Source organism: Herpailurus yagouaroundi, unplaced genomic scaffold (genome assembly GCF_014898765.1).
Source record: "Herpailurus yagouaroundi ecotype Mexico unplaced genomic scaffold, PumYag 67641, whole genome shotgun sequence".
NCBI classification, from domain to species: domain Eukaryota; kingdom Metazoa; phylum Chordata; class Mammalia; order Carnivora; family Felidae; genus Herpailurus; species Herpailurus yagouaroundi.
In genome coordinates this window covers 6,063,692-6,089,331 of record NW_024420442.1, presented here as the reverse complement: position 1 = coordinate 6,089,331, position 25,640 = coordinate 6,063,692, and the positions used below count along the sequence as shown (strand labels likewise).

Here is a 25,640-nt window from a genome sequence, read left to right as displayed (position 1 = left end):
CAAAGAGCAGTTTTGCTTTGTTTACCTCAGAGACCGTGACTTGAGGCTAGTTGGAGTCCTTTCAAGTTTGGATTTCCAACCCAAGAGCCTCTCGCTAACGCTTGCGTGGGCCAACAGCCCCTCACTTACTCACAGAAGTAACGTATGTGAACGTGCCTGAACCTAAGAGCCTGGTGCTTAGTGGGTCCTCAACAAATGTGCTATCTGAATCCATAGGTCTCTGTTTATGCTACGAGGGCTAATTAAACTAGTGATTCCCAAACTGAGTGTCCTTCAGAATCACCCATAGAGCTTGTGTTTTGTTTTGTTTTGTTTTTTAAAAAAGGCCTATCCTCATATTTTCTAATTTAAAACATCTGGAATGTGACCTAGCAAACCGTATGTTTAAAAAGCATCTCTGGTGATTCTGATGCAAGTGGTCCAACTCAAGAAATACTGTTTTAAGCTAACCAACAAGTAGCTTTGGAAATCGTGAAATAGAAGAATATTTGAGAATCTGTAACCGGTTCTGGCTGACTGTGGATGTTGGCAGCCTTTCTACCTTACATGTATAAAGGTGTTCACCCACTCAGAGACCCACACCCACGTGGGCACAATTACTCCTCTGCAAGCTGGGTTCGGATCCCTTCCTGTCTCATTCATTGCTGGTAGCCTGATCCCTTTCTGGGCAGCTGCAAGAATGAGGCCCCCGTTGCAATGAGTAATTGGCAAGGTAGATCAGCCAATCATGGATAATTGAAAGGGAACTATTTTTGATTGCAGCATTTTTAAAAGGGTTTTTAAAATCCTCACCATCCCTCATCACAAACTGGTTTTACTTCCGAAAATATCCCACAGTAATTGTGGGGAATCTAGAGGCTGAGATCATCTGTTGCAGCAAACAACCATTCGTGAAAGAGACGACAGACCCACCACTATCAAAAGGGTGCGACTTGAAGGGTCAAAGGCAACTAAAAAATCTTAGGGAGTAAACTACCAGAATTTATCCATGGAGAAAGTCAAATGTTGCAAAATAGGTGAAGTGTATTTGAGGGACTTTTCCTCATCTTCAAGACTATCTCAGTGCCCCCTGAATGCCCACCATCCATTTGATGCCCCACTTTCTTGGGAAGGAGCCTTGTTTTGGTTCACTTATCTGTCTCGGAAAACCTCCTCTAAGGATTCTGCCAGGTAATAATAGGTGGTAACCTGATCAAAGAATTCTGGTTGAAATACTAATGGCTGATAAGGATTTAAGTCATTCACTTTGAGATAGTATGCTTGCACAGGCCTAAGTGCGGTGATGCAAATGAATGAATTTGTGGAATTTCAGACTAATGGCAGACTGCTGAAGGGGGGCAATATTTGGGGTAAAATTTGGCAGTCTTCAAATGACACTGAGTAAGCTTCCTGTGACTTCCCTGGAACAGCCCTCAGCTTAGATATGTTGGAAAGTGACATCACTTCCCTTTCCTGCCCTCTACCTCGCCATGTGGTCTTGGCACCAGCCTCAAAAATGAAGTCTATTTTTCAAGTTGTTAGGGAACCGGGCAGAATTCGGGTTGTGGTGTACTTCTGGATTCTCACCCCGTTGAAGGAAGTCAGACAGCTGAAGAGCAGACCCAGAGAAGCAAAGTGGAAAGGCAGTTGTAACTGCATGCCAACCTTAACTCTCTCGGGCAGGTTGCTTCTTAAAAGGGACACTTCGGGGTGTGGCAAGGAGCCAAGACTCTGTCATCCTGGCTCATGAGCTGTCTCCTCTCTCAGCCTGCCTTCCAGTATCTTCCAAATCCCCACAAAAAGCAACTCTATGTAGACGCTCTCATCAGACATCTAATCCTGCCGCCTATAGACATGGCTGAAACGGACACAGGGTTGTTGGGAGTATGATAGGGACATCCCGGAGTCAAAATGGGCCAGCTGAGTCCCTTACAGAACCTTCTTTGGAAGGCAAAGAGGAACAGATCTGAGTAAGAGCTTGTCTGCCGGACCCTTTTTTCTTGGGTAATCACAGTCTCCCTGCTCTGGTCTCTTTTTACTCAAAGTGGTTTGAGTCCTGGCAGCATTGGCATTCCCTCGGAGTCTGCTAGAAATGCGAATTCTTAGAGGACCCCACCGGGGACCTACTACTGAATCAAGAGCTTCATTTTAACAAGATTCCCAGGTGACTGGTGCATACACGAAAGGTTGAGAAGTGCTGTTCTAGACCGAACCGTGTGTCACAGGGTTAAGGGGTCATTACCCGCTGTGTTTCCTCTCCACCTCCCTCCAGAGCTACCACTTCCCGTCTGTGAGGGGGATGCTGCTGTGTAATCATGGCATTCCACGTGCCATCCCAGGGAAAGGCAACTTGCAGGATGAGACTTTTCGGCCTCCTCACCACCTCTCTCCCCTCCTCGGACCTCCGTTTCATGCGGGCACATCTCCTGGCAGTGCCCATGCAGGCACCTTTGGATTCGACAGCAGCCTCCTTTTTTTTTTCTTTTGGTAGTACATATAAAAAGTTTACCCTTTTTCAGACCATTTAATTGAGGTACGGTTGACATGAAAAAGGCTATATATATTTACTTCTTTAATAAAACGAATCCTTACGAACCGTGGCTGCTCCCCAAGGCCAAGTTCAACATGCTGAAGCTGCGCCTGCCCCGTGCCATGGGTGTACTTACACCGAACCTACTATGTGCAAGTCTGCACATAGGTCTTCCATGACCAGGGCCAGCTGATCTTTGCTTTGGGTAGAGTGAACAGCCACCCCGTGCATCATGTCCAGAAACACGCCCATGTGAGTATCTTTCGTTCCTCGAAACTGAGGCATTATGGTTCCCATAGTCTCTGGTTTTACAGCAAATATTCCCCTGTTAGGTATACTAACCCCTTATCAGCCACTTTCAGCTAGATTCCTGTATTAGATAAAATGCTGTCACCCCTAGAGTACAGGCCCTGAACAGGATGGATCAAGAACAGAGATATTCTGACAGAGAAGGAGCATTGGGTCTGGAAAAGTCCGGAGCGGAGAACAGTCGCTAGGCACACAGAGCAGGATGGGGAGATTATGGCAAGAGAAGAAAAGGCAGAAGTGTGAAACAGGACAAATTCGGTCTTGTGTTCACCTTTTGCTAAGTACTAACCCCTTTTCGGAGGGGGGGGGTGCTGCCCTAGCTCAAGGCTCATCCCACACACAGGCTGAGGCTATTTGTAGCTCTACGTCTGGAGCCCAGACACTTCCCGAGCAGGGGGTTCCTTTTGCGTCTGCACAACTCCTACGCTCTGGCTGAAGAACACCCAGCGCCCCCACCTAGGGTTTTAACTGCACCCTCCTGCGGACATTTTGTCTAATCAGATCCAAAGTATCAAAGCCAGAGGAACAAACTCAACACGGGATTTACTGTAACGGACCAGGTAAAAGTAGGTAGATATATTCCCGACCCTCAGAGAAGACAGAAAGTTGTGTGAAAGGCCCTTCAGATAGCTCTGTAGTCTCAGGCTAAGAAGTTCAAAGTTAAATCATCTGGACAAGCATGTTTACGCTCTCCCCCAAAGTTACGAATTCTATCTTCTAAAATTCTGGCCCTCTCTGGAAATCCATGCTGTCTTTTAATCCTTTAACCCACCATATAAAAATGACAAATCTCTTATCCACAAAAGAAGACTGATAACAATGCTTGGGTGGCTTCATTTATTTTCCAGTCTGTTAAAATAAAAGCAGCCAATCACCTCTGCCTACCCATAATAATGACATCTTGAAACAAATACACCAGGAGCCAAAAACAGAGAATAAAAATCCCAACCAGCCCCCCACTATTCTCATTCCATCTTGGGGAGCTGGGGATGGAAATGCAGGTTTAAAGAAACCTCAGCTAGAGGCCGAAGTGGGGGATGTGGAAAACTAGTTTTCATCTTAAGGAAAAAAGTTAAATTTGCTGAGAGGAAGAAAACCCGTGGCTCCTTCGGCTGTGAGCGCAGAGAGAGAACAATAGTTTTCTTTGTTCTTTCCTCTTAAACGCTTCCTGTCCGTCCCCCGCCCCCACTTGGTAGATCAACAGGAAGCTGCCTTCTAGAGGAGGTGGTACACTTTGCTGGAAACTCACCTTTACAGCCTGCTGATTGCCATCTATTTTTATGGCCCAAATGAACAGCATCACCTTCCTCCCTCCTCTCCACATAAAAAATAGATTAAAAAAAAAACCCATAATAAACCTTGTGAGAAGGTGACTTAAGTCTTTGACTGGCACCACGGAGGCGACCTCTCCGTGCTTCAGTGGGCTAAGCCAGCTGGCCAGAGGGGCGGAGAGGTGAGCTAAGCCAGTGAGCTTACTGAGGACTGGCCAGCAGACAGAGGACAGGGACAGCAGCAAAGAGGGGGAACTAGGTAGGGGTGGGAGGTAGAGCTGGAACGGTCGACGTTGGTTAGTATAATGAAGATCTGTTTGAGGACTGGAGCAGGTCTTCACCCTGGTTCCAGAGAATAAAGACCAACACAAAAACAAAACAGACCCCACCAAAGAGCAGAGAATCAGATCAGGGGACACATTGCCTTCCCAAACGGACCTAAACAGTTAAATGGATCCTGGCAATTAGAATAATTAGATAATTAGATTGTGACTCTGTGGGCAAAGAGACGGAAACCTGTCTCAGCTAAGTACACTTGGTAGCGAAACGCGCTCAGTTATGAAAGGAGCATGCTCTCAGCAGGTATATTTCACAGGGCTTGGGGAGAAAAAATTAATGGAATAAAAATTTGCAGCTGATGAGTTAGATTTAGGCAGCCAAAGGGATTTTGCCTGGGGCTCCATTAGAGCCTGCGCTCCCAAGTCCCACTATCACTATTGCGCCTCCATCAACAGATTTTTATTTAAGCCAATGCGTTTAGAGCACAATTCCGTGGTGAATAACCTTTAAGGTTACATTTGCCTTTTCCTTGCTTCTTGCAAACAGTGCGTAATCCACGAGCACATTTGTTGGCTGTAAAGGTGTACAACAGCAATTTTTGCAATGACAGTGCGGAGAGGGAATATGAGATCTGTGTGCTAATGAGCTGACACTGCAGAGGCTGGGGCGATGTCGTGTGGAGCACACCACAAGTGCACAGCAGCAAGACACAGGAGGGGACTTCAAGGGAATCGGGGGCGGTTCCGAGGATCCGGGGCAGCAAAGCTACGCAAATGAGACGTGGCCCTCCCTTGGTATTACCACATCCCCCAAAGCCCTAGAACGATCAAATTTGGTTTTTAAAGAACAGACATGTAACTTACAATGTGTGTGCACATCTCTTTTCATATATACTGATTGGGTGTGAGGGTGCCCCTGTTTGTGCGTTTGAATGCACGTATCCTCAAATCATGATTTTCACACCATCCCTCTTTCTGGGGTCATCTAGCTAAACTGAAAAATAAGACTGCAAACTCGATGAATTCCTATGAAATGGGAACATGTTCTCCAAAACAGAGGAGGCTCTTGTATACACTTCAATTCACCTCTGAACTGAGACCCCAAATGAACCACCCTTCAAAATCAAAGAGGCTTTCATTGGCCTCTTAAGACATAGAGCGAAGTTGGAGTCTGTCTTAAGTAAACCTCTTGGGGGTGGTGCAAAAAAAAATTGGTTACTGGTGAAGAATAGTCTTTAACTGATGCCTGGGACTCATTGCAAGGAAGCCTCCTGGAAACATTGGGGGAGGGGATGCAGAGGGAGAGAGGAGAGGAGGGACACATCCAGAAAACATTACCCTTTGTTTATTCTCTGAGTGTTTGTTTACCTGCATACCTCTGCCCTGGAAAGTGTGTGCCTGACCAACGATTGGGGATGAAGGGACTATCATGGGAAGAAATCAATTCTAGTGCTAGGATAGGCTGAAACTAGGAATTCTGAATGGGGACAGGGACAAGTTCCTTTAATTTTTGCCATCCTGTTCCATAGTGAACCAGATAGGAGAGGTGACTGACCAGATTTGGACTCATCAGGGATTTACTTGAATTCTTCCTAGGTCTCTAGGAAGGGGCAGGATAAAAAAGCTAGGGGTTCCTCCTCCGTACAATAGTGCGGTCAGTTGGAAGACTGGAACCTGGGGTCCCTGGCAGGCAATACTGAACTAGTATTGTTATGCCAGTATTTCTATTTCCATGAGAAAAAGAACAATTAAGGCCACAGGCCGGGGGGGGGGGGGGGATGAGAAACACCTCCAGAGATTCCAAGACCCCTTGAAATGCTTGTTTTCAGCATTCAGAGACTATGTGCCTGTGGTTGGACTAGTCCTCTTTCTCATACTAAGCTTCTAGGCAGCAGCTGCCCGGAGACAGCTTTGAGATCTGGCCCCCATTCAATGATTGTGACATTCAGAGAGGAACTGTTTCAGGGACCAGAGAAGATGGTAGCTTTCCTCCTCTGTCTTCTGAGCTGTAAAGTCTGAGAGTGCAACAGGCAGCTGGGTACACATCACTGGTTTCTGGATATTTCTCCTGTGTGTGTGTCTTTGTGTGCATATATGTGTATTTGGCATAACTAAGAGCAAGGTCACTTTTTTGTTTTGTCTTTCTTGTTGTCCAGTGAGCCACACCCACTATCCCACATAACCTAGCCTTGTAAGCTTATAAACGGAAGTGCTGTGGATTTGGGGGCTACGGGGGTCACTCTGTTTCTTTTCCTACCCCATGGTTGTTCCTTTATTGCCTGAGAGGTTAAGACATCAATGCACCTTGACACTGATATGAATATGAATGACTTAGTGCCTAGATTGTTCTCAAACCGAGCTGTTCACAGGGCAAGGATCACTTCATTATTGCTCCCTGGTAGGGTTCCATGGCCTTTGGCAGGTGGGTGTCAATCTGATTGGACCATAGAAAAACAGGACCAAAAACCTTGGAAATCAATCATTCCTAAGAAGTCAATTGGCACTCATATCCCAGTCCTCATCAGTGGAAAGACACTAAAGTGAGTTGAAGTAAATATTATTCATTATTAATAGTAAATCCTGCTAGTTTTATGTATTTGGCTTTAAATCTGTTCTAATTGATACTTAGGAAGCTGCATTTGAGATTCAGCCTCTTGACAAGATCACAGTGCTGCAGGATTAAGAGTCAGATGTGTGTTGTAAGTGCTGTAGCGACAGGCTGGGATTACTGAAATAAGATGCAAAGTATAGACAGACATTTTGTAACTTTCACACTTAGCTGGAATTAATAAGTTCCTATTTTTGTCAATGTCGGAAAGCCAATGAATGTCAAATACAGAGTATCTCAGAACATGTTCATATAAGGATCTGTACCTTCAGCTAAAATTTTCTTAAAGCTGATAAGTGTCACATTTGTTCAAAGTACCTCACCCCATCCCCTTGACCTAAGTCTTCAAACCCAAGGAACCTGTGCCCTTGGTGACCCTTACAACAGTTTTTGGAAGCGACACATCCTTTGAGACACAAGAATTTGAAGGAAGTTATATACAAAGTTTCACCCAACCAACCAAATACCATTTCTCTCTTAAAATAAAATTCAAAAATTCCAAATGCCAAACTACGCCAGCCATAAAAGCAAAACATATTTATGCCATCATCAGCCTCACTGTTGTGAAAACCTTGTAAAATCAGCTTAGATGAAGAACCATCAGTCTTTCCCATAAAACATTCCATTCAAGAAAAAAACTGTGTCCAACAGGCTATTGGTCATTTGGGATCCCATGGTTTTGCCTCTCAAAATGTCCCCTTCCCAGAGGGACAATCACAGAGCACAGCTAGATATTTCAGAAACAGATTTCCAAATAGTAAGCTGAGCACTGTCTTCTCCCTTCCCCTCCGTTTGCCAGGCGTTCATCACTTGTAATGAGTTTGTTGTCTTATCAGTTCCTATCAGAGCTCTCACAGTAAGAGAGGTGATATTATAGGACAGAAAGAGGCCAGGGAACCCAGCCTGATCTGTGCCTCAAGGTCACTTGTTTGCAGAATTTCTCATATTTGGCTCCTAAATATTAGGCGATTGTCAAATTCAGCTCGTTCCTACAGCCAGGCTCTAGCTTTAACAGTCAAGTAATGTACATCCTGAATTAACTCAATCAAGAGGTTTCTTTTAATTTTCATCCCATCTGAAGAAATCTCCCTGAACAGCCATGCTATTTTTTCTTTATTTTTCCAGCCTAAAGAGGGGAGGGGGAGGGTGTGGAGGAGGGAACGCCAGTTTGGCGGGGGGAGGGGAATAAAACTTTCGCATCTGACATTATTCACAACAGAGTTTTGTGCCCTACCTCAAGTCCCTCAGCAGGATCCTATGGAGTTGATTTAGGTCGCATGAAACCTGGATTGACTAGGGCCCGGACAACGTCTACTGAGGCAATCACCACCACCCCCAGCACACACGCAGACCCCAAGTCCCACAAGCAAAATACAAATGCGGTCCCCAAGGTCCCAAAGGGAGGAAAAGCAGATCTACTTACAAGCATTAGTCACAGAAAAACTATTGGAAGAATCCAAGTGATCTACGTGGTAATTCAAATGGAAGGGCTTCTCCGTGGTGTTCTGGTTGGTGTTGTATAACTGCACGGCAAAGCGGAAAGCGCTGTGCTCCTGCACCGTGTTTCTCATGAAAAGTCCACCTATAAGCAAAAGGAACCGAGATTTGGCTTGTGCACCCCCCCCCCAGGACCGGTTAGAAATTGGGGAGCGCTACAGACAGGCGATATCTCTCAATGGTACCGGGCTGTGCGGTGATTATTGATTTTCAACCTGTGTGTCTTTCTAGACTCTTGTGAACTCAAATTTTGGCCAAGAGAAACCTGGTTTTCCTCCTGACTTGAAGAGGAAAAGAAGAGGCTGGGAGAAGGGGGAAAGGGGACAGACGGGAGAAGGGGCTGCTTTGGAGTCGGACGACGGAACCAACATCGGAACTTGGTTTTTTCTCGGGCAGTAGCTTCCTCTCCACTTCTCTCCCCCCCGCCCCACCTCCTACCCCGACGCCCATCTCCACAAGCTGGTTCATCTTTTCCTGGTGCAACGGGAAGGATTGGGAAGAAAAACAATTCCATTCCCCGTGCTGCCCCGTCCTGTTCCCCATAGCCATCCCCCCCCTCCCCCAGGATAATACAGGGGTCTGGTTCAGTAATGGCAACAATTCTAACTTCCGGACTTGTAAATCCAAGACAGAAGCCGAGAGAACTCTCTCCCAGCGCCCAGGAGCCGGGCTCCAGCCAGACACAGCGGCAATTCATGAATTCGTGGTCTGCGTGACTTCGCCGCCCGCTCCTCGCCTCAGCCCCCGCCTCCTACCCCATCCGCCACCGGCCCCGGCGGCCGCCCGGGGTCCGGGCGCTCCAGGGTGGGCTTCCAGCTCCCCTAGAGCCGGTCGGTCTCGGGGAGGCGGACAGGCGGGACGGGGCGCCCTGGCGCGGCCAGACAGGCGGCATCACCCTGGGACAACTTCCAGCCGCGGCACGCACGCCATGGCAAAGTCCAGAGCAGCCAGCCGAAAAGCCGCGACTCTTCGCCCCTTTGCAGCCTCCCGGCCTCCTGCGTGCCTCCCCTGCTCCGCTCGGCTCGCAAAACGCGGCAGCCCACCGCTCCCACCCCCAGCCCCAGGAGACCCCTCTCCCGTCCCCGCCACTCCCCACACCCGCCGGCTCTCCGGGGGCTCAGGTGCCCTCCGATCCTGTCCGGTCCCCGGCCCCGGTCCCCTCCCCGGGCCGTGCAGGACCGGGACCCGCGGCCGCGGCAGCCCCGCCAGGGCAGGGGTCTCGGGTGCAGGGGAGCCCGACCCGGCCGGCGGCTTGCTCTCGCTTACCGATGCTGATGGTGTTGGGGAATCCTCCGTGAGAATGACCCAAAAGCCCCAGGACTAAAAGGAAGACCGCCCGGAGCACGTTTTGCCCCATTTTCTTCTGCCTGGCCATGCTACGCCTAAAACGGAGCTGACAAGAGCATGGGCGCAACTCAGGAGTCGTCAAAATAATAATAGAAAAAGAAAAAGAATTCGCCGGCTCTTACACCCCCTCCCCTCAACTTGCTCTCGCTCACTCTTCCTTTCCACCCCACACTAGTCCTCCTCCTCCACCGCCTCCTCTCTCTCTCTCTCTCTCTCTCTCTCTCTCTCTCTCTGAATCTCGCTCTCTCTCCCTTTCTTGCTCCCTCTCGCTCCCAGGCTCTCTCACACCCCCTCCCCGCCCCCCACCTCACTTCTGTCTTCACACCAATCTGGAAGGCGGGTTCATTGGCTGCAAGCTCTGTTCGCCAAAGCGATCTCTCTCCCTATCACTACGAGAGAGAGAGAGAGAGAGAGAGAGAGAGAGAGAGAGAGAATGAGAGGCAGAGAGAGAATAAAAACCTAAAACACCAAACAAAACAAAAAAGACAGAACACCGAGAAACAAAACAAAACAAAACCCAAAGAAACAAAAGAGAGAGAGAGAAAGAAAGAAAAGAAATTCTAAAGAAAATCCGAGACTTTTCTTCCCCCAGAAGATGGTGGGTCTAAAGAGGGGAAAAAAGAAGCAAAGAGCGAAAAGGCTCAGCGCCGGTGAATTGGGCTCTTCCAATTGGGCCGGTAGGGGGATATTGATCAAAGTTGATCTGACGTGGAATTAAAGCCGCACACCGCTTAGCTCCACTGCAAACTGCAGCCCCGGACTGCAAAGCCTCGGCGCTGGCGTTTGTCAACACCGGAGATGGGATCGATAGAAATCCACTAGTCTTCACGTGGAACTAGCCTTTCAAGCGGCAACTGGCCCTTCAAAAAAAAGAAAGAAAAGCTGCATTGCCTCTGCGTTTGTGTGTCTGTCTTTAAGAAGGGGGGTCTTGGGGGGGCCGTTAGTGGTTACTCCGGAGTCTTTGTAGAGACTCGGAGAGGCAGTTCCCATCACAATGCGCCCGAATTTGCTGCGCATGCCTGGTCCCTGCCGCTCAGTTTTTACAGCAGAGCTCCGAGGGCGAGTGAACAACCCCCCTTCCACTCCCACGGCCCTGAGAGGCGAGTATCTCCCCTTGCCCAAGTGCAGAGCTGGGATTGCCGCGGGGAGAGGGCAGTGATGGGCAGTGTGGGGCTGACTGCTTTGGGGGTTGTAGAAAAGTGTGTGCGTGGAGTGGTAACTAAAAGGTTAATGAAAAGGACGCTCAGTCCCACCGGCCAAAGGAGGAGAGAGGTGTGGGAATGAGCTAGGGTACGGGTGGGGATTGGAAGTTAAGGTTGGGGGAAACTGTCCCCAGCTACTTTGCTCCCTTGCTGTAGCCTCTGGACAAAGCAGCCTGGGCCCCTGCCCCCATGACCCCAGAGGCTATCAATTCTTCCCCAGTCCTCTTTTATTCCTTGCTCTAAGGGGAGGAAAGAACCTTCCAAGTCAGGCAGCAGGCCTGGACCTCTGTTGGGGGATGGTCCCCTCCACAAGATATTGTGCATGAACGTCTTAGACTCTTCTCCCTAACCCCTTTCTCCAGTGGTGGGAGGAAAGAAGCTTCCTTATCTTCTATGTCTTTCATTCCTACCCCAGCTTCTCTGGAAGAGACAAGTGTTATTCCTTTCCATGCCAGCTGCTCTCCTTTTCATATCCTCTCCTCCTGCTCTATGTGGAAAATGAACTCTCCTGCCAATGTACAGCAAACTGGTATACATGGGGCAGGGGCCCAACTGGTCCACCAGTTACTCTGGAACTTTGGATTTGGCATAACACAGGTTGGAGCCTGGAATAGCGATTTTCTAGGGGCACCTGGGTGGCTCAGTTGGTTAAGCGTCTGACTTCCGTTCAGGTCATGATCTCAAGTGGTGAGTTTGAGGCCTGCATAGGGCTCTGTGCTGACAGTGCAGAGCCCGCTTTGGATCCTCTGTCTTCCTCTTTCTCTGCCCGCCCCCCGCCCCCCCCTGATTTTTTTTTTTCTCTCTCTCGAAATAAACAATTTAAAAAAAAAAAGAGTAAAGAAAGTTTCCAAACCCTCAGGCAACCAGAAAAATGGTTCTAGGCTCTTGCCAACCTTCTATCCCTTCTGAGAATGCAAAATCTCTTTCTGCCCCACCACTCCTAAGAATCTTTCATCTCCATTTGCATAGTCCGTTGCTAAAAATGAGGGAGAAACTTGGGCATGACAGGAGACTGAACTTGCAAGTGATTGGAGCATTAGACCAAAGGAGGCAGCAGAGACGAGGTTAGCCACCCCTTGACGAGTGTGGGGACTGACAGCATGGCTCAGGGATATAGGCATAGGAGACAGGTCTAAGTTCAAGTCTATATTCTATTACATACAGGCAGTGTGTGACCTTGAGCGACTTTCTTAATCTTAACTCCAGTTTTCGCATCTGCAAAGTGGGAATATTACTGTTACTTTCCCTATGAAGTGGTTGTGGATTAAATAAGGATTAAGTAAAATAGTGGGTGCTAAAACATCTAATTCAGTGCCTGATTCATAGAAGAATCAATAAATGTTAATTTCCAGATGCCCTTCCCCCCTTCTCACCCTTTAAAAGTGCCCTTTCTCCCCAAAAGTACCTTCTGTTGTCAGCCTCCCCTTTCTCCACCATCCCCCAAACCTCAGACTCTGCTACCAAGTCTTGGCCTGTGTTCCATCAAATTCTTCCCATCAGGGTTCCTTAAGAGCCCTAGGAGACAGGAGAGAATCTGGTAGATGAATCTTTACTAACGTTCTCATGGCAGGCAGTGACAACTTAATATTAAAAATGACGTTTAGAGAACCTCTACTCGGTGCCAGGCACTACATGTTCCTCCTTTTAGATAACATAGTTGCATTTTAATAGAAGCCTTCAATGCCTTGACCGGAGGATAACTCTAAGGAGGAGTTTCAGTTGTGATTTCAGGTGGGGAGACACTACATTTCAGATGGAGGGAGTAGCTTTCAACACACCTCATTTCCCTCCTGAAAGCAAACAGGTCCCCATCCATGTTTGGCTAGCCAAGAGAAGAGGTGGAGGAAGAGATCTGTGGCCTTCTTCAGTGTCATTTGGCTTGAAGACTAATGGGCTGGATGAGTAACAAGAGATGAGAGGAAGAAAGGCATTTCAATGCCCGTGCACTTGAAAATCCTCCATTGCATTCATCACTGTAAATGGGCACCTATCCTTTCTGTTTTCAGTCTCCCCTGCCCATTACCTGTTTTCCTCTCTTTCATCTGCTGCCACTTTTTTAACTTTTAGCTGTCAGTTGCAGCTGTTGGCAGAATTGGATTAGTCCCATCTGAGCCAGCAGGGACACAGTGGTGAACTAGGCATATTGCTGTTGGTTGGAAAGTCCGTATAATACATGCAAATTCTTTTGCATTCAATCCCTCACGGAAGAAAGCGGTGAGATGCTTTTTGAACTTCATCTTTGTTTTTCCAATGAGGAGCTAGAGATTGTAGTAGCAAGCATCACAGCCGCCAGAAGTTGCCAACTAAGCCCCAAATCCAGCGCCCTCTCTCCCTCTCTCCCTCTCTCTCTCTCTCTCTCTCTCTCTCTCTCTCTCTGGTTAAGAGGTATCTCTGCTGGATTCAGAATTACCTGGCAAGAAAATAATTCATTGCAGTTCTTACTGAGAGGTTGTGTTCTTTTGTGAAATGGTTAGTCAGGTGTAGCTGCAAGAGAGGACACAGGAGAGGCACAGGAAAATAAAGTTTATTATCCTCACAAGTTTTAGAGAAACGGAGTCACTGTACGCCATGAATGGAGGCCACACAGGGTGGGGGAGCAGCAAATGTGTGTGCTCAGCCAAGCAAATGGGGAGGAGAGAGAGAGAGAGACAGAAAGAGAGAGAGAGAGAGATTGCCCCTTGGGCAAGTGCCTTTATCAGGTTGGAACATACAAACAAAAGGCATGCAGGAGGTGATTTCATTGGTACATTTGAATGACAATAGGTCACAGTCAGGGGAGGGCAATTAGGGGAACTTGTGGCGGGGGCCAGCCTTGTCACAGTGATGCACCCAGTCACCTGGGTGGGGTCCTCACAGACGGTTTGTGGGGATGTTGAGGCAGAAGGAAAATACGAAGTTTTAAAATTTACAATATGAAAGTGAAAATAGTACTCCTCTTCATGAGGTTTCTGTTTGTTTCAGGCTTGGGATAGGGCTCTTGGAGAAGCAGAAAGAATGTTGGCCAGTGAACTTCGGAGAAAAGATCTAACTATACATTAATCCTCATACTCGTTAACTTGATACCTTGTAAATAAGGAAAATAATGACAAAAATCATTGTGATTCATTGGAAGGAAACTGCCATACCCTTTAAAAGTAATGAAAGCAAGATTCTATATCCTTTGCCTAATAGAAAGATAACTTCCTCACTATTTGACTTGAAACTTTGATTTCTTGAACAAACGTTTGACCACCTGCTATCTGACAGATTCTGGGAGGCACCAGGGATATAAGGAAGAAAGACAATTTCTGCTTTCAATGAATTTCAAGTTCAGAGAAGGAGCATATGTATTCAGTGGCAAGGACAATGTAACATGGTAAGTGCTGTGAAAATAGTTAAGCACCAGGCACCAAGTACAGAGGAAGGTGTTCAAATATCTGAAAAAAGGTACTTTCCTTCTCCCAGATTCAGTCCCATGCCATCACAACGAGAAGATAGAGCAAGGTGATTTCTAAAGACTTCCCACTCTCATGTTCTATGGTCCTATGATTCCGTGAGTCAGGATTATCTTAGGGTGAGGAAAAACTGTCTAACCTTCAGCCTACAATTCTCATCAAGGAACTACTTTAGGGACTCCCAATTCTTTATGGCTGTCTCTTACATTTTCATTCCTGGATTCTTGGGAAGAATAGAGTCCAGTCATATCTGGAGACTCAGGTTGGGTTTGACATCTAAGAGAGCTTGGGTCTTCCATCTAACTTCTCTATCCTTCAATCTTTTCTATGATACCGCCCTTCCAGAAGTCCTCTATGTAGATGCCAACCTTGGTGTTGCTGAATGAATCCACAGCCCTGAGGAGCTGAAATTCTAGGCACAGGCCTAGTTGGAACTGCTTCTGATGGGAGTTTATGTGTATCTCAGAGGAGAAGTCTTATGAACTTGGGTTTGATATGCCCAGAAATGGATCCATAGCAACTTCCAGGAGAAGATAGTCACACCAGGTGAGCATGGCCATAGAAGCAATTGTTTATCTTAAATTGTTTTCAGATTGGCTTGCTTTTTATTTTTTTTATTAAAAAATTTTTTTAACATTTATTCATTTTTGAGAGTGAGAGAGACAGAGCATGAACGGGGGAGGGGCAGAGAGAGAGGGAGACACAGAATCCGAAGTAGGCTCCAGGCTCTGAGCTGTCACCACAGAGCCTGATGCGGGGCTTGAACTCACAAACTGCAAGTTCATGACCTGAGCCAAAGTCAGACACTTAACCGACTGAGCCACCCAGGCACCCTGCTTGCTTTTTATAGATGAGGAGGGTGTTTAGAACTCATTTTTTTTTTTTTTTTTGCCCTGAAGATATCTCTAGGAGCTATTTGGGGGCACAATGACTTGGAGATGATCCTTCCCTTTTAGTACCTCATTCCAACTTTTTCTCTCTGGACTAAGCACTTTCACATTGCCTCCTTTAGGTATTCTCAGGGCTGGTGACCATGCCCTTGACTCAGTTCCTATATCAGTTAAGATGTTCATGCTTCAGCTAAGACAAAACCCACTAAAGCTAATATAAATGATAAGGGAGATGCATTGATTTACAGATCTGGAAGGGACATAGGTAAGACTGCTTGAGACTTGATTAGCTTCAGTAGTTCAAAAATTGTATCAAAGGCCTAATTTATTTTCCTTTCTCCTTCTTTGCCCACCGTATGATGGCAAAATGTCTGTGGCATGTCTTGTCTTCACATCTGCATCACATGTTATATCATTGGTTCTAAAGGAATCACATGAACATTCATGCTTGAATCCTGTGGTCAAGTAATGTCATCCTTAGACCTGAACTACCTGAGCCACTCACTATGGCAAGGGGACATCAGATTATACCCTATCCATAGGGTCACTTCTTCCCTACCCCTCTCCAAACCACATGATTGACACACAGTGGGATAGGGAGACATGGAGTTGGGAAACAACCACAATAGCCACTAAAATCCCTATCTTCCCAAAGGTCTGCTCCCTGAGAATTGTGAGTGGTAATCATTTCACTCTTGAAATGTCCACAGGCCCATTGCAACTTGCTGAATGGTCTTGTCTCGGGTCTCTTAGAGGTAGGCTGCTCCATGGTGAGATCCTTCTGTTACTTTAGTAACTTATCCCCCTAAATTCAGTTCGTGATGCATCTGCCTGATATTTAATTCTGCTCCTAAAAAAGTAATTTTATATTGAGTGTCCAGGGTGAGAAACGAACATAGAAACAGTTCCTTTTCCTAGGGGTAGAGGCAAATAGGGTTCCAGATCTTTTCAGATAGTGACTCTTTTTTCATGTTCTTCTCTGGGTAAGCGTAGGTCTGGGGCGTTACTCCCGTAGACTGTGAAACTGAGGAATCAGAGAGGTTTAGTGAACGATTCAAGGTCACACAGCCAAGTGGTGGGGAATGGAGATTTTTTTTTTTTTATCCCTCTAGGGCTTTATCCACCAGACCAGAGTCTCTTTCATGCTGTGAGACAACTGAATCATAGCAAATATATTCTGCTGGGATGGGTACATCTTAGCAAGTAATTATCCCCTGTTGGGCTCTGAATGGGCTTGCAAACTGCAGATGGAAGTCACATGGCTTTGGGACTCCCACTTCTCGCAAAGTGACATTCTTATAAGCTACAACATCTCTCTGATGGGAAGTGTTAATTTATTGTGAATTATTCCAGGTTACCTCCCAAAGATGTTATTGTTGATATTTTTATTAACGTATGCTTTTTTTTCCTTTTTTACCCCTCTGGGAAGGTTAGGAACTGTCACTGTGAAATAGCACTGGCAAGTCTGGGGGAAATAGCCCCCAGCCTAAAACTGGCCCTGCCCCCCAGCCCTAGCTGGGGATGGGTTGCATGCTTTAACAGATTTGAGAACTTTATTGAGGAATTCTGGATGCCAGTTGGTTTTTATACTCAACTGGAAACCTGTCCAATTTTCAAAGTACTTCTGAAACTAGAAACTGACTCTGGATTCTGAAAATTACGTGACTGTATGTCAGGAACTGAGTCAGCATCATGTCATATCGTATGAGGGCAAACAGATTACCCACCCCCCTTTCCTGAGGTGTGTGTATGTGTGGGGGTGGTGGTGATGAGGTTGGGACGGGCGAAGCATGTATGTTAGATTGAACGAGCGTTCCAATTATTCACTCCTTCCCGCATTCGTACCTTTATCGGGGCCTCACTGTGAGCACCATATTTCTCTGCCCCTTAATTTTGGGCTTGGCAGTGTGACTTGCTTTGGCCAGTGGCATGTGGGCAGAGGCGACAGCACGCCAGTTCCAGCCTACGTCTTAAGGAGCCTCATGGCATTCTGCTCACCGTCTTCACCTCTGTGGGTGTCATGAGAAGTACACATAACAGATAGTTTTCTGGTTCCGAGAAGGATGAATGGCGGGTGGAGCAGAACTGGCCCAGTTGACTCACAGACCCGAAGTGAGACACAGAGCCCTCTCAATTATTGCAGTCTGTGGCCGAGCTGCCCAGTTTAGATCAGCTGAACCACAGCCAACCTGCAAAGGGGTGAGAAATGAGAAATGATTTTGTTTTAAACTACTAAGATTTGGGGCTCACTAACGTAGCAACCATCTGGCAGTGGGCGTGTTTCCATGAGTGATCTCAGGCTAGGGTGACCACCCTAGGCATCATGGTTTGGCCAGGACAATTGGGCTGATGTGCATTGTCCCAGCACGATCATCACCAATGCCCCTCTTCTCGCTCGAGAGTATCTTGGTTTGGGTGTTAAACCGTCTGGTCTATCCAGCTGAGGCAGGGAGCGGATTACGGGTTGCTTCAAGGCCCAGATAGAAGACTTCCTATCTGTCTGCCACTTCTACCTCTTAATTTCTGTTCCCTAATCTGTCAGCTTGGGGTTTGACCCTCGCTGTCTTTAGGAAGAGGGTATTTTGGGGGGCACCTGGGTGGCCCAGTTAGTGGGGTGACTCTCGATTTTGGCTCAGGTCATGATCTCATGGTGTATGGGTTTGAGCCCCACGTTGGGCTCTGTGCTGACAGTGTGGCGCTTGCTTGGGATTCTGTCTCCCTGTCTGCCCCTCCCCTGCTCGCTCTCTCTCTCTCTCTCTCAAAAATAAACATTAAAAAACGAAATAGGGTTTTTTTTTTTTTAACACTCCTTTAGATAGAGGAAGGTCTGTGTTTCCTGCTCTAAAAGTGAATTCAGAGTATTTAGGGGAATGAAAAGATAACTGGAAACAGTTGACTTCTCAGATACTTGACTGTAGCTAATTCTTAAAGAGGAATTGCTGGATTTGCTAAAGTTACATCTGTTCCGATCTGTATGCTGCAAGCATATTCTGCTGAATCTTTGTGGCATCACTCCCATGAACATAATAATATTTTGAGGGAAAAGAAAAGCATCACATTTTTCTGGGTGATTACCCCCACACAGCCACAATCAGTGGTTTTCTCCTTTGAAAGAAGGTATCTTCTAATTTAAGAAAATCTACTACGTGGAAATACACATTTGGAGAGAGTTTTGTAGTTTACTAAAGGATTCACCACATGTTCCCTTTAAATAGTGAAGTGCTCTCATGAAGTGGTTATCAGTTGGCTGTGGTTTGCTCCCCAGGGGACAAGTGCAATGTCTGGGGACTTTTTTGATCGTCACACCTGGCGGTGGGGGGTTACAGGGGATTTCTACTTACACTTAGTAAGTAGAGACAAGGGACTCTGCTAAACCTCCCGGGGGCACAGGACAGCCCCCAGCAACCAAGGATTATACCGTTCAGGAGGCCAATAGGGCCACTGTGAAGAAACCCTAATTCTCTGTACTCACCCAGAATAGGAGTTTAAAAAAACAAAATGGTTTACACGCACCTTTTCAGAAATGTGAACATTGTACCAGGTATCTGAAAACCTGGATTCTAATTGCAGTAATTTCCAAATTATACTTTTGGAGCCTCAGTGTTTTGAGCTGTGAATTGGGGATACATCTTACCTGCATTTCCATATAAAGCACTGTAGAGAGAGAGAGACAGAGAGAGACAGAGACAGAGAGAGAGAGAGAGAGAGAGAGAGAGAGAGATCATCAATAGAATCCACTCAATATTGTGACATTAGGATTGGTAGAGTGGATTAGTTTAAGTTAAAGAAATGAGGAACTATGAACTTTCTCAGAGAATTTCTATTGCTCTTGCTTTTCTAGACATTCTAGAGCAATAGCCCACTAGTGAAGAAACTGAGACAGGTCAGAATTCCTGTCACTTCCCTCAGCTGACACCGAAGCCGAGGCTTTCTGCCTTCCTGCGCTGTGTTTGCCTTAATTCACTGCACACTACCTGCAATGCCTGTTACTAGACATCGGTACTTCAAGGGTAGGAGAACATCTCTAGAATGATCCTCAGAGTACAGAGTTAGTCTGAGGGCCACTGAACCACTGCATTTAGTGGGACTCAAGGGTGGGGAGTGACGTGGACTCTCAAATAACAGCAGGGGGAGAAACTAAGAACAAGGCCCACCCAGTGTTCAGAAACTCTTCGGGGCAGAGAGGACTTGGCTATATAGTTTGTGGGGTCCAGGGCAAGAGGAAAACGCTGGGCCTCTTGTTCAAGCGTCAAGACTTTCAGGACAGAGACAGCAGAGCATGAAAGCAAGGTCCTTCTAGCAGGGGACCCTGTGTGACTGCACAGGTCACACTGGGGAAGCAGGCCCCCGAGGGCAGTGCCTGCTCTGGAGGAGAATGGGCATTATGGAGCGACAGTTCTCTGGGCTCTGGACTCCAGGCCCCAGGGAGAAACTCATTCACCAAGGGCCCTACAAAGTCTAAAGGAAATGAAAGGACTTCCTCTAGGGAGGCCGCAAACAGTTCCTAGCTACTTCTCCTGGCCTCCCTCAGTGGGTAGCCCCAGTCCCTAGAGAAGTTCTGTGTTACAAAGGAAGTGAAAAAAAAATCACTTAAAATCACCGTAGCTTGGCAGGAGGCCAGTCCAAGAGTGGTCTTACAATCTTACCTACCTTGCTGTCTAAACTCGCATTGAGTTCCCTACGGGGAAGATCATTTTATAGCCAGAGGCACTCCACTAAGAAAGTCCTTGTGCGGCAACGCCTTTAAATTCAAAACCAAACAAAACGAGACAAAGGGATGACAAACGAAGATCCCGTCCCCCCTTAAAGTTTTGGTTAAATGTTTCCAACATTGTCATGCTTTGCTAACAAAGGGGAAGCGGTGACTCCTCTGCAATTCTGAATCGACTTTGCTGAAATTTCTGGTATATACAGATGAACAGGTTCCCCCCCCCCCCCCGCCATGATGATGATGATGACGACAGGGACAACGATCATGACAGCAATGACATGGATGGCGACTTACATGTATTTCTTGCCACATGTCGGGCACTTGATAAATGGTTTAAGTGTACTGTCTCGTTGAATCTTTACAGCCACCCTTTGAGGTAAATACTGTTATTATCCCCATGTTTTATGCAAACCAAGATTAGAAGCATTTCGTACAAACTTTAAAGGAAAGAGACCCAAGAAGCATCTACTAAACAAAGAATGGTAAACGGAAAGTAATTGTGCAGTTCCCATTATTAACAAGTTAGAATGTGAAAAGTGTCATTGCCTTTTCCTTTTATTTAGGATGCTTCCTGTATTGTATATTTTGTGAACACAAAATTCATTTTTTACATGCTTTTCATAAAGCTTAGTACCTAGAAGCTTCTCAAGAAAGGTGTGCTCAATGAATTAATGAATGACGGCTTTCAGGAGCTCAGTCAAGATCTCAACCTTCCTAAGAAGTTTCTTGAAAACATCCTAAGCTCTTTAATCATGAATTCTGCCATAAGGGTTTTGAGAACCAAATTTCGTGGTTGGAGAAGTACACTGTACCTTCATTTCAGGTAAATCACACCTGTATTATCAGCTTGCTCCTCTGATATGGTTATAAACTAAGGTATCATTACCACCACCTTGTGGGTGTTTCTAATAATTGCAGACAAATTACCCAAGCGCAAAGCCATAGATAGCATCTTGACTCTTGAAATCTTAACACTTCTCCATCAGTACATTATTTGATTTGGCTTTAGTTAGATTCATGGCTAACAAATTAAAGCAAGAAGTTTCTATGTCTTTTACTGTAGGTTATTTCAAAATCTTTTTGGAATTAGGAACAGTGTGATTAATGGGTACATGAATGAATGGAATCCTTACATTCCCCAACTAATAATTTTTTTGAAAATTATAAGCACTATTACTTTTCTAACTAGAATGAGGCTTAAGGGAACTGACTTCCTTGGTATTGGAATACAATGTAATTCTATATCTTCACTCTAAGTAGATATTTTACTAACTTGGTTTATTTAAGATGGTGAGCTCTGGGAGGGTGGGGACTTTTTTCCATCTATTTTGCTTATTGCTGTAATCCCAGCACCCAGAAAAAAAATGCATGGGCTGTAACTGATGCCAAATAACTTTTGTCAAGAGAATGAATGAATGTGTGACTTAGCCAAAAGCAAGATCCAGTGGTGTTCTCTTTAACATTATGGGTCATAAGGTAGGAGGAATACAAGGGAGAAAAAATGTCTGAGTTAATGGATGGATTAAAATGAGGAAACCAAATGCCCTTTCATCTGGATGGTTAGATTTGGCAAACTCGGAGAACAGTGGCCATATCTTGTGGCTAGGACAGGAGCACCACGGAGAAGAGTCTGGATCTGGTGGGAGACATTAGGAAAATAACCTTTTTCTTCTTGCCCCCTCACGGTCAAAACTTCCCCATCCTTTCTGACCTCTTTTCAGGATTCTGTTAGATAAGTGGTTGGTACAGCCCACAAGGCACTTGGCAAAAAGTAGTCCTTGTGTTACCATTGAGGAATGGATGGCAGCTGAGAAGAGTTGAAGGTTTGAGTTAGTATAACATTTCCTGTTTCTTAAGAACATGGAAATTGGCTGAGTGTGTCTGTAGCCAGCCACAGGGTGATAAGAGGTTGGGTGGCGAATGCCGACAAAGTGGAAATGGACATCAGCAATTTGCTGCTATATCTTATAATATGGGCAAGTCTTGCTTTATGCAATAGGCGTGCATCAAAAATTTGTGTGGAAAATGAATTTAGGTAAATTGAATTCTATTTTAAATCCAGGACACATGCTTGCCACTTAAAGGAACTCCGGAGCAAATCATTTTCTCAAGTGAAAAGATCTGCTATTTTGTCATTTTTGTGGTTTCCTTTATGTACTAAAAAACACCACAGTCTCCTATAATTTAGAGGGCAGACTCCTTTAGATAACAAGATGTAGTATGGGACTGTTTATCTTTTTTTCAGCCATTTTATTTTTTTATTTTTAAGCTTTCTGTTACCAAAGCTTAAATCAGGAAATGTGTGGCTTCCTCAAAACCCAGTATTCCAGTCTGGTATGTTTTCAAAGTGTACTTCTGAAGCAAGGTCAGTAATTAGCCTGATTATCTGGGTCAAAGTCGAAGTGTTAATGAAATATATATAGTACTGCCCTCCCCTGCCTCGAATTTCCACCATTCACTTCTTCACGGAATCCGTGGATGTATAACAGAAGTTGTAAATTTCAGATCAGTGGGAGAGGAATTATAGAATATGAGCTGTTATTTATCAAGTGCTTACTATGTGCCAAGCGTGTGCTCAGTGGTTTAACACGTTAGCTCATCTAATCCTCATAGTCCTCATGAGGTAGGTAGTACTATTATTTCAATTTTATAGCTTGTAAAACTATGACTTTTAAGAGGGATTACGTGACGTGCCCAAGGTCACACAGCTCTCAGTTGTGGAGGTGAAATGAGATCCAGGACACCTCTAGGCCACCCTGCCTCCACATCGCACTGTGTATCCATATGCGTGCGTGTGTCCTGACATCCCAACTACTTCGTCTTTCTCAAAGGGCGGGGAGCAGATAGCGGCCTCTAATGTTGCACAAAGTCAGGGGCCACTCAAGCAGCATTGTAGACTGGAGTAACAAAGACTTGGGAGAGAGTCTTATTTTGTTTTTCTACATCTCTCTATCTTAGCTAAAGCAGATTGATTTTTTTTCAGGGGATGGAGGAAGTACTGTTTGTGTGTCCTGGAAAATAGTTATGTACTGAATGCTAATCCCATGCCCTGGAAGGGTTCACTCCATAGTCTGAGAGGGGACGGGGAAATGTGTAGAGTGGTGCACTTGTCTTCCTCCATCAGAACCGTGGTGGGTGGTTTAGAGCGAGGACCACTCTCGCTAGGTTCAAAGTCCCCTGGCTACACCTAGCATTCGGGTGAATTGACTTCCTTGGGCCTCCAGTCCCCGCCAGTACGATGGGGGTGATAATAGTAACATACCCCCCACAAGGCTATTGTGAGGATGAGACAAGGTAAGCAAAGTGCATAGAATCCCACCTGGCACGTAATAAATGATCAGTAACGTTAGCTATTGTTGCTATTAGCTCCAGACCCTGCAGCATATTTTGGCACAGTTTCCCCTGAGCTGCTTTGGGTTCTGGGGGGGGCTCTGAGAGAGTCCATTTTGCGGGGTTGGACAAAGCAGGAAAGGCTTGTGCATTTGCAGAATCTGTCAGCGTTTGAGTTTGTTTAGCCCTGGCAGGAAATGGCTTCCTGCTTTGAAAACAAAGGAAAAAATGTATTTTAAAGTGAAGAAACACCTTTTTAAAAATACTCAGAAGACTTATTAGACAGAAAACAGCTTTTACAGAGCAACGTTGTGGTGATTGAGGGGAAAACAGCGTCAAGTGTCTGAATCAGATCGCGTTTAATGGAGAAGAGGAGCTGAGCGTGGCAGAGCCGGCTGGGCTGGTGGGGAGAGAGGGGGAGGGCAGGGGGATGCAAAGGTTTTGCCAAAGAGCCACGGAGATTGGATTGTGCCAGCACAGAAACCACTTGCCAATGAAAGCTGCAGTCACTGTCACCCACTGCCGCTCTGCGGTAATGAATGCATTTTTGATTAATTTTGCTGATTACCTGCTCTCTATGCACACAGCACAAGATAGAATAGTCGAGTCTGGGGCTCTCGGTGGAAGACTTTAGAGGCAAGGAGACGGGGTGGCAGGAGGGCTTTGATTATCTTTTTTTATTTTTCTCTCCTCACCTGCTCCCCAGCGTACATTGAGATAACGCTGGCTTTTGCTGGCAGCAGCCAAGAGGCCAGAACCTTGGGGTTTTTTCCACACATCGGTGCTGTTGCAGGGTAATAAAGCTAGTGCCAGAGGGGCAAGGAGCTACCGAGAAGCCCCCATCCACTCTCCTCTGGTTTCCTTGTAGTGTGTAACTCATCCCCTCAACCACAGGAGACGAATGTCTTTGCATATATTGAAAAAGAAATTATGTCTTTGATTTCCTAGATACATTACAAGTATTTACCAACAGATGAGAATTAGGTGAGGAAATCGGTTTTAGGCTCATAAGGCAATGTCTCTGAAGATTTAGTGCAATTTTAATGGGAACACAAACTTTGGGAAGGGAAAACACAAGTTATCAATTTTGGAACAATTTCCTCTCTGGTGCTGTAAGATGAGAACTGAAATCCAATGTTTATAATCAAATGATTCTTCTCTTTTCACATCAGATATAGTGGATTATTTTCATGTATTTTCTCTTTGTACAGGCTATTCATTTTTTTCCTTCTTGGTTGTCATAATTGTTGTTCTGGATTTGGCATTGCACGAAGACCGATCTGTTTCTAACAAGTTGAGGGCCAAGTAAGTGGCCAGATGCACCTGTGAATATTATGAGCCCAGCCCAGGACTGAGTGATCTTGTCTAGAGCAAGCACTGTTTCCTTTATGGGCAGAAATGGAGAGTTTGGCAACTGTTCGGATACCTGGATCAGGTCTGGCCCTGTGTTTAGAAAGAGTGAGTTCTTCCTTTGAGTGTGAGTTGAGGGGCTTCTAGGGCCTCCAAGTCACCCTCGTAGTATCCTCCCCACTGGCCTTGTTTTACTTTCTGAAATTCTTGTCTTCACCCCCTCCTTCGGGAAGCCCTCGGTTAAAATGGTGGCACTTCCTGCATTTGGTGCATGGCTTCCCAACATTTTCGCAGCGTGGTGCACAGGCGGTTCCTCAGAACCGGAGTCAAGAGGTTGAGAGACTCTGGCCACTCCACGGCCTTGAGACTTGAAGGCACTTAGTAACTCAGCACAGCTCTAATCTATCCACATGACACGGACACCAGTCTCTCATAAGGGTGACTATATTGTTTATTGTCCAAACTGGGACACTTTTGAGAGTGGAAGAGGACACTTAATAATTAACCCAGGACATCAGGCAAACTACAATCTAGGAAATGTGTTTGGCCTAGTCAATTACACCTTAACCCTGATTAGTTTCCCAGACTAGCCCTGCCGATACCAGACCTTTGAAATGTGCAGTCTTCTAGTTTGTTTCCTTCATTAGCCCATTTCTTATCTGCCTGTCTATTTATACAGCTGCTATCACTACTGTTATGTTTTGTTTCAACCTCCATTTTACAGATGAAGAGACAAATAAGAGGCTAAATATTGTTTCCTCCCTTCATATTTCCATGAGAAGTAAGTGATCAGGTAATATGAGGGTCGCTGGGGGCTCAGGGGCAAATCGGTGCTGTTTGAGTCTTGACTAGCATTCTCTTTTGGTATTTTTCTTGTCTCCTTTACCTCTTCTCTTCTTCCAGC

General features: G+C 45.9%; 1 protein-coding gene and 1 long non-coding RNA gene across 8 annotated transcripts in view; one reads left to right on the top strand and one right to left on the bottom strand.

The window, feature by feature from the left end:
• Positions 1-10,671, bottom strand: part of GRIA3 (glutamate ionotropic receptor AMPA type subunit 3) — a 267,365-nt gene extending 256,694 nt beyond the window's left edge. For 3 of the 7 annotated variants that reach the window (XR_005788042.1, XM_040467970.1, XM_040467971.1), the window contains exons 1-2: positions 9,739-9,991; positions 8,399-8,557 (exon numbers count right to left, since the gene is read on the bottom strand). Coding sequence is in view for 6 of the 7 variants with exons in the window: in XM_040467970.1 (XP_040323904.1) it covers positions 8,399-8,557; positions 9,739-9,847 (268 nt within the window). In the remaining variant the exon portion in view is untranslated. Of the gene's footprint in view, positions 1-8,398; positions 8,558-9,738; positions 9,992-10,125; positions 10,489-10,547 lie in introns of those variants that run through there. The other 4 variants (XM_040467969.1, XM_040467966.1, XM_040467968.1 and 1 more) reach the window with 4 other exon arrangements.
• Positions 10,672-14,849: 4,178 nt separating this feature from the next.
• Positions 14,850-25,640, top strand: part of LOC121025469 (uncharacterized) — a 33,214-nt gene continuing 22,423 nt past the window's right edge. Inside the window, exon 1 of the long non-coding RNA XR_005788056.1 lies at positions 14,850-15,001. This is a non-coding gene — a long non-coding RNA (uncharacterized LOC121025469). The remainder of the gene's footprint in view (positions 15,002-25,640) is intronic.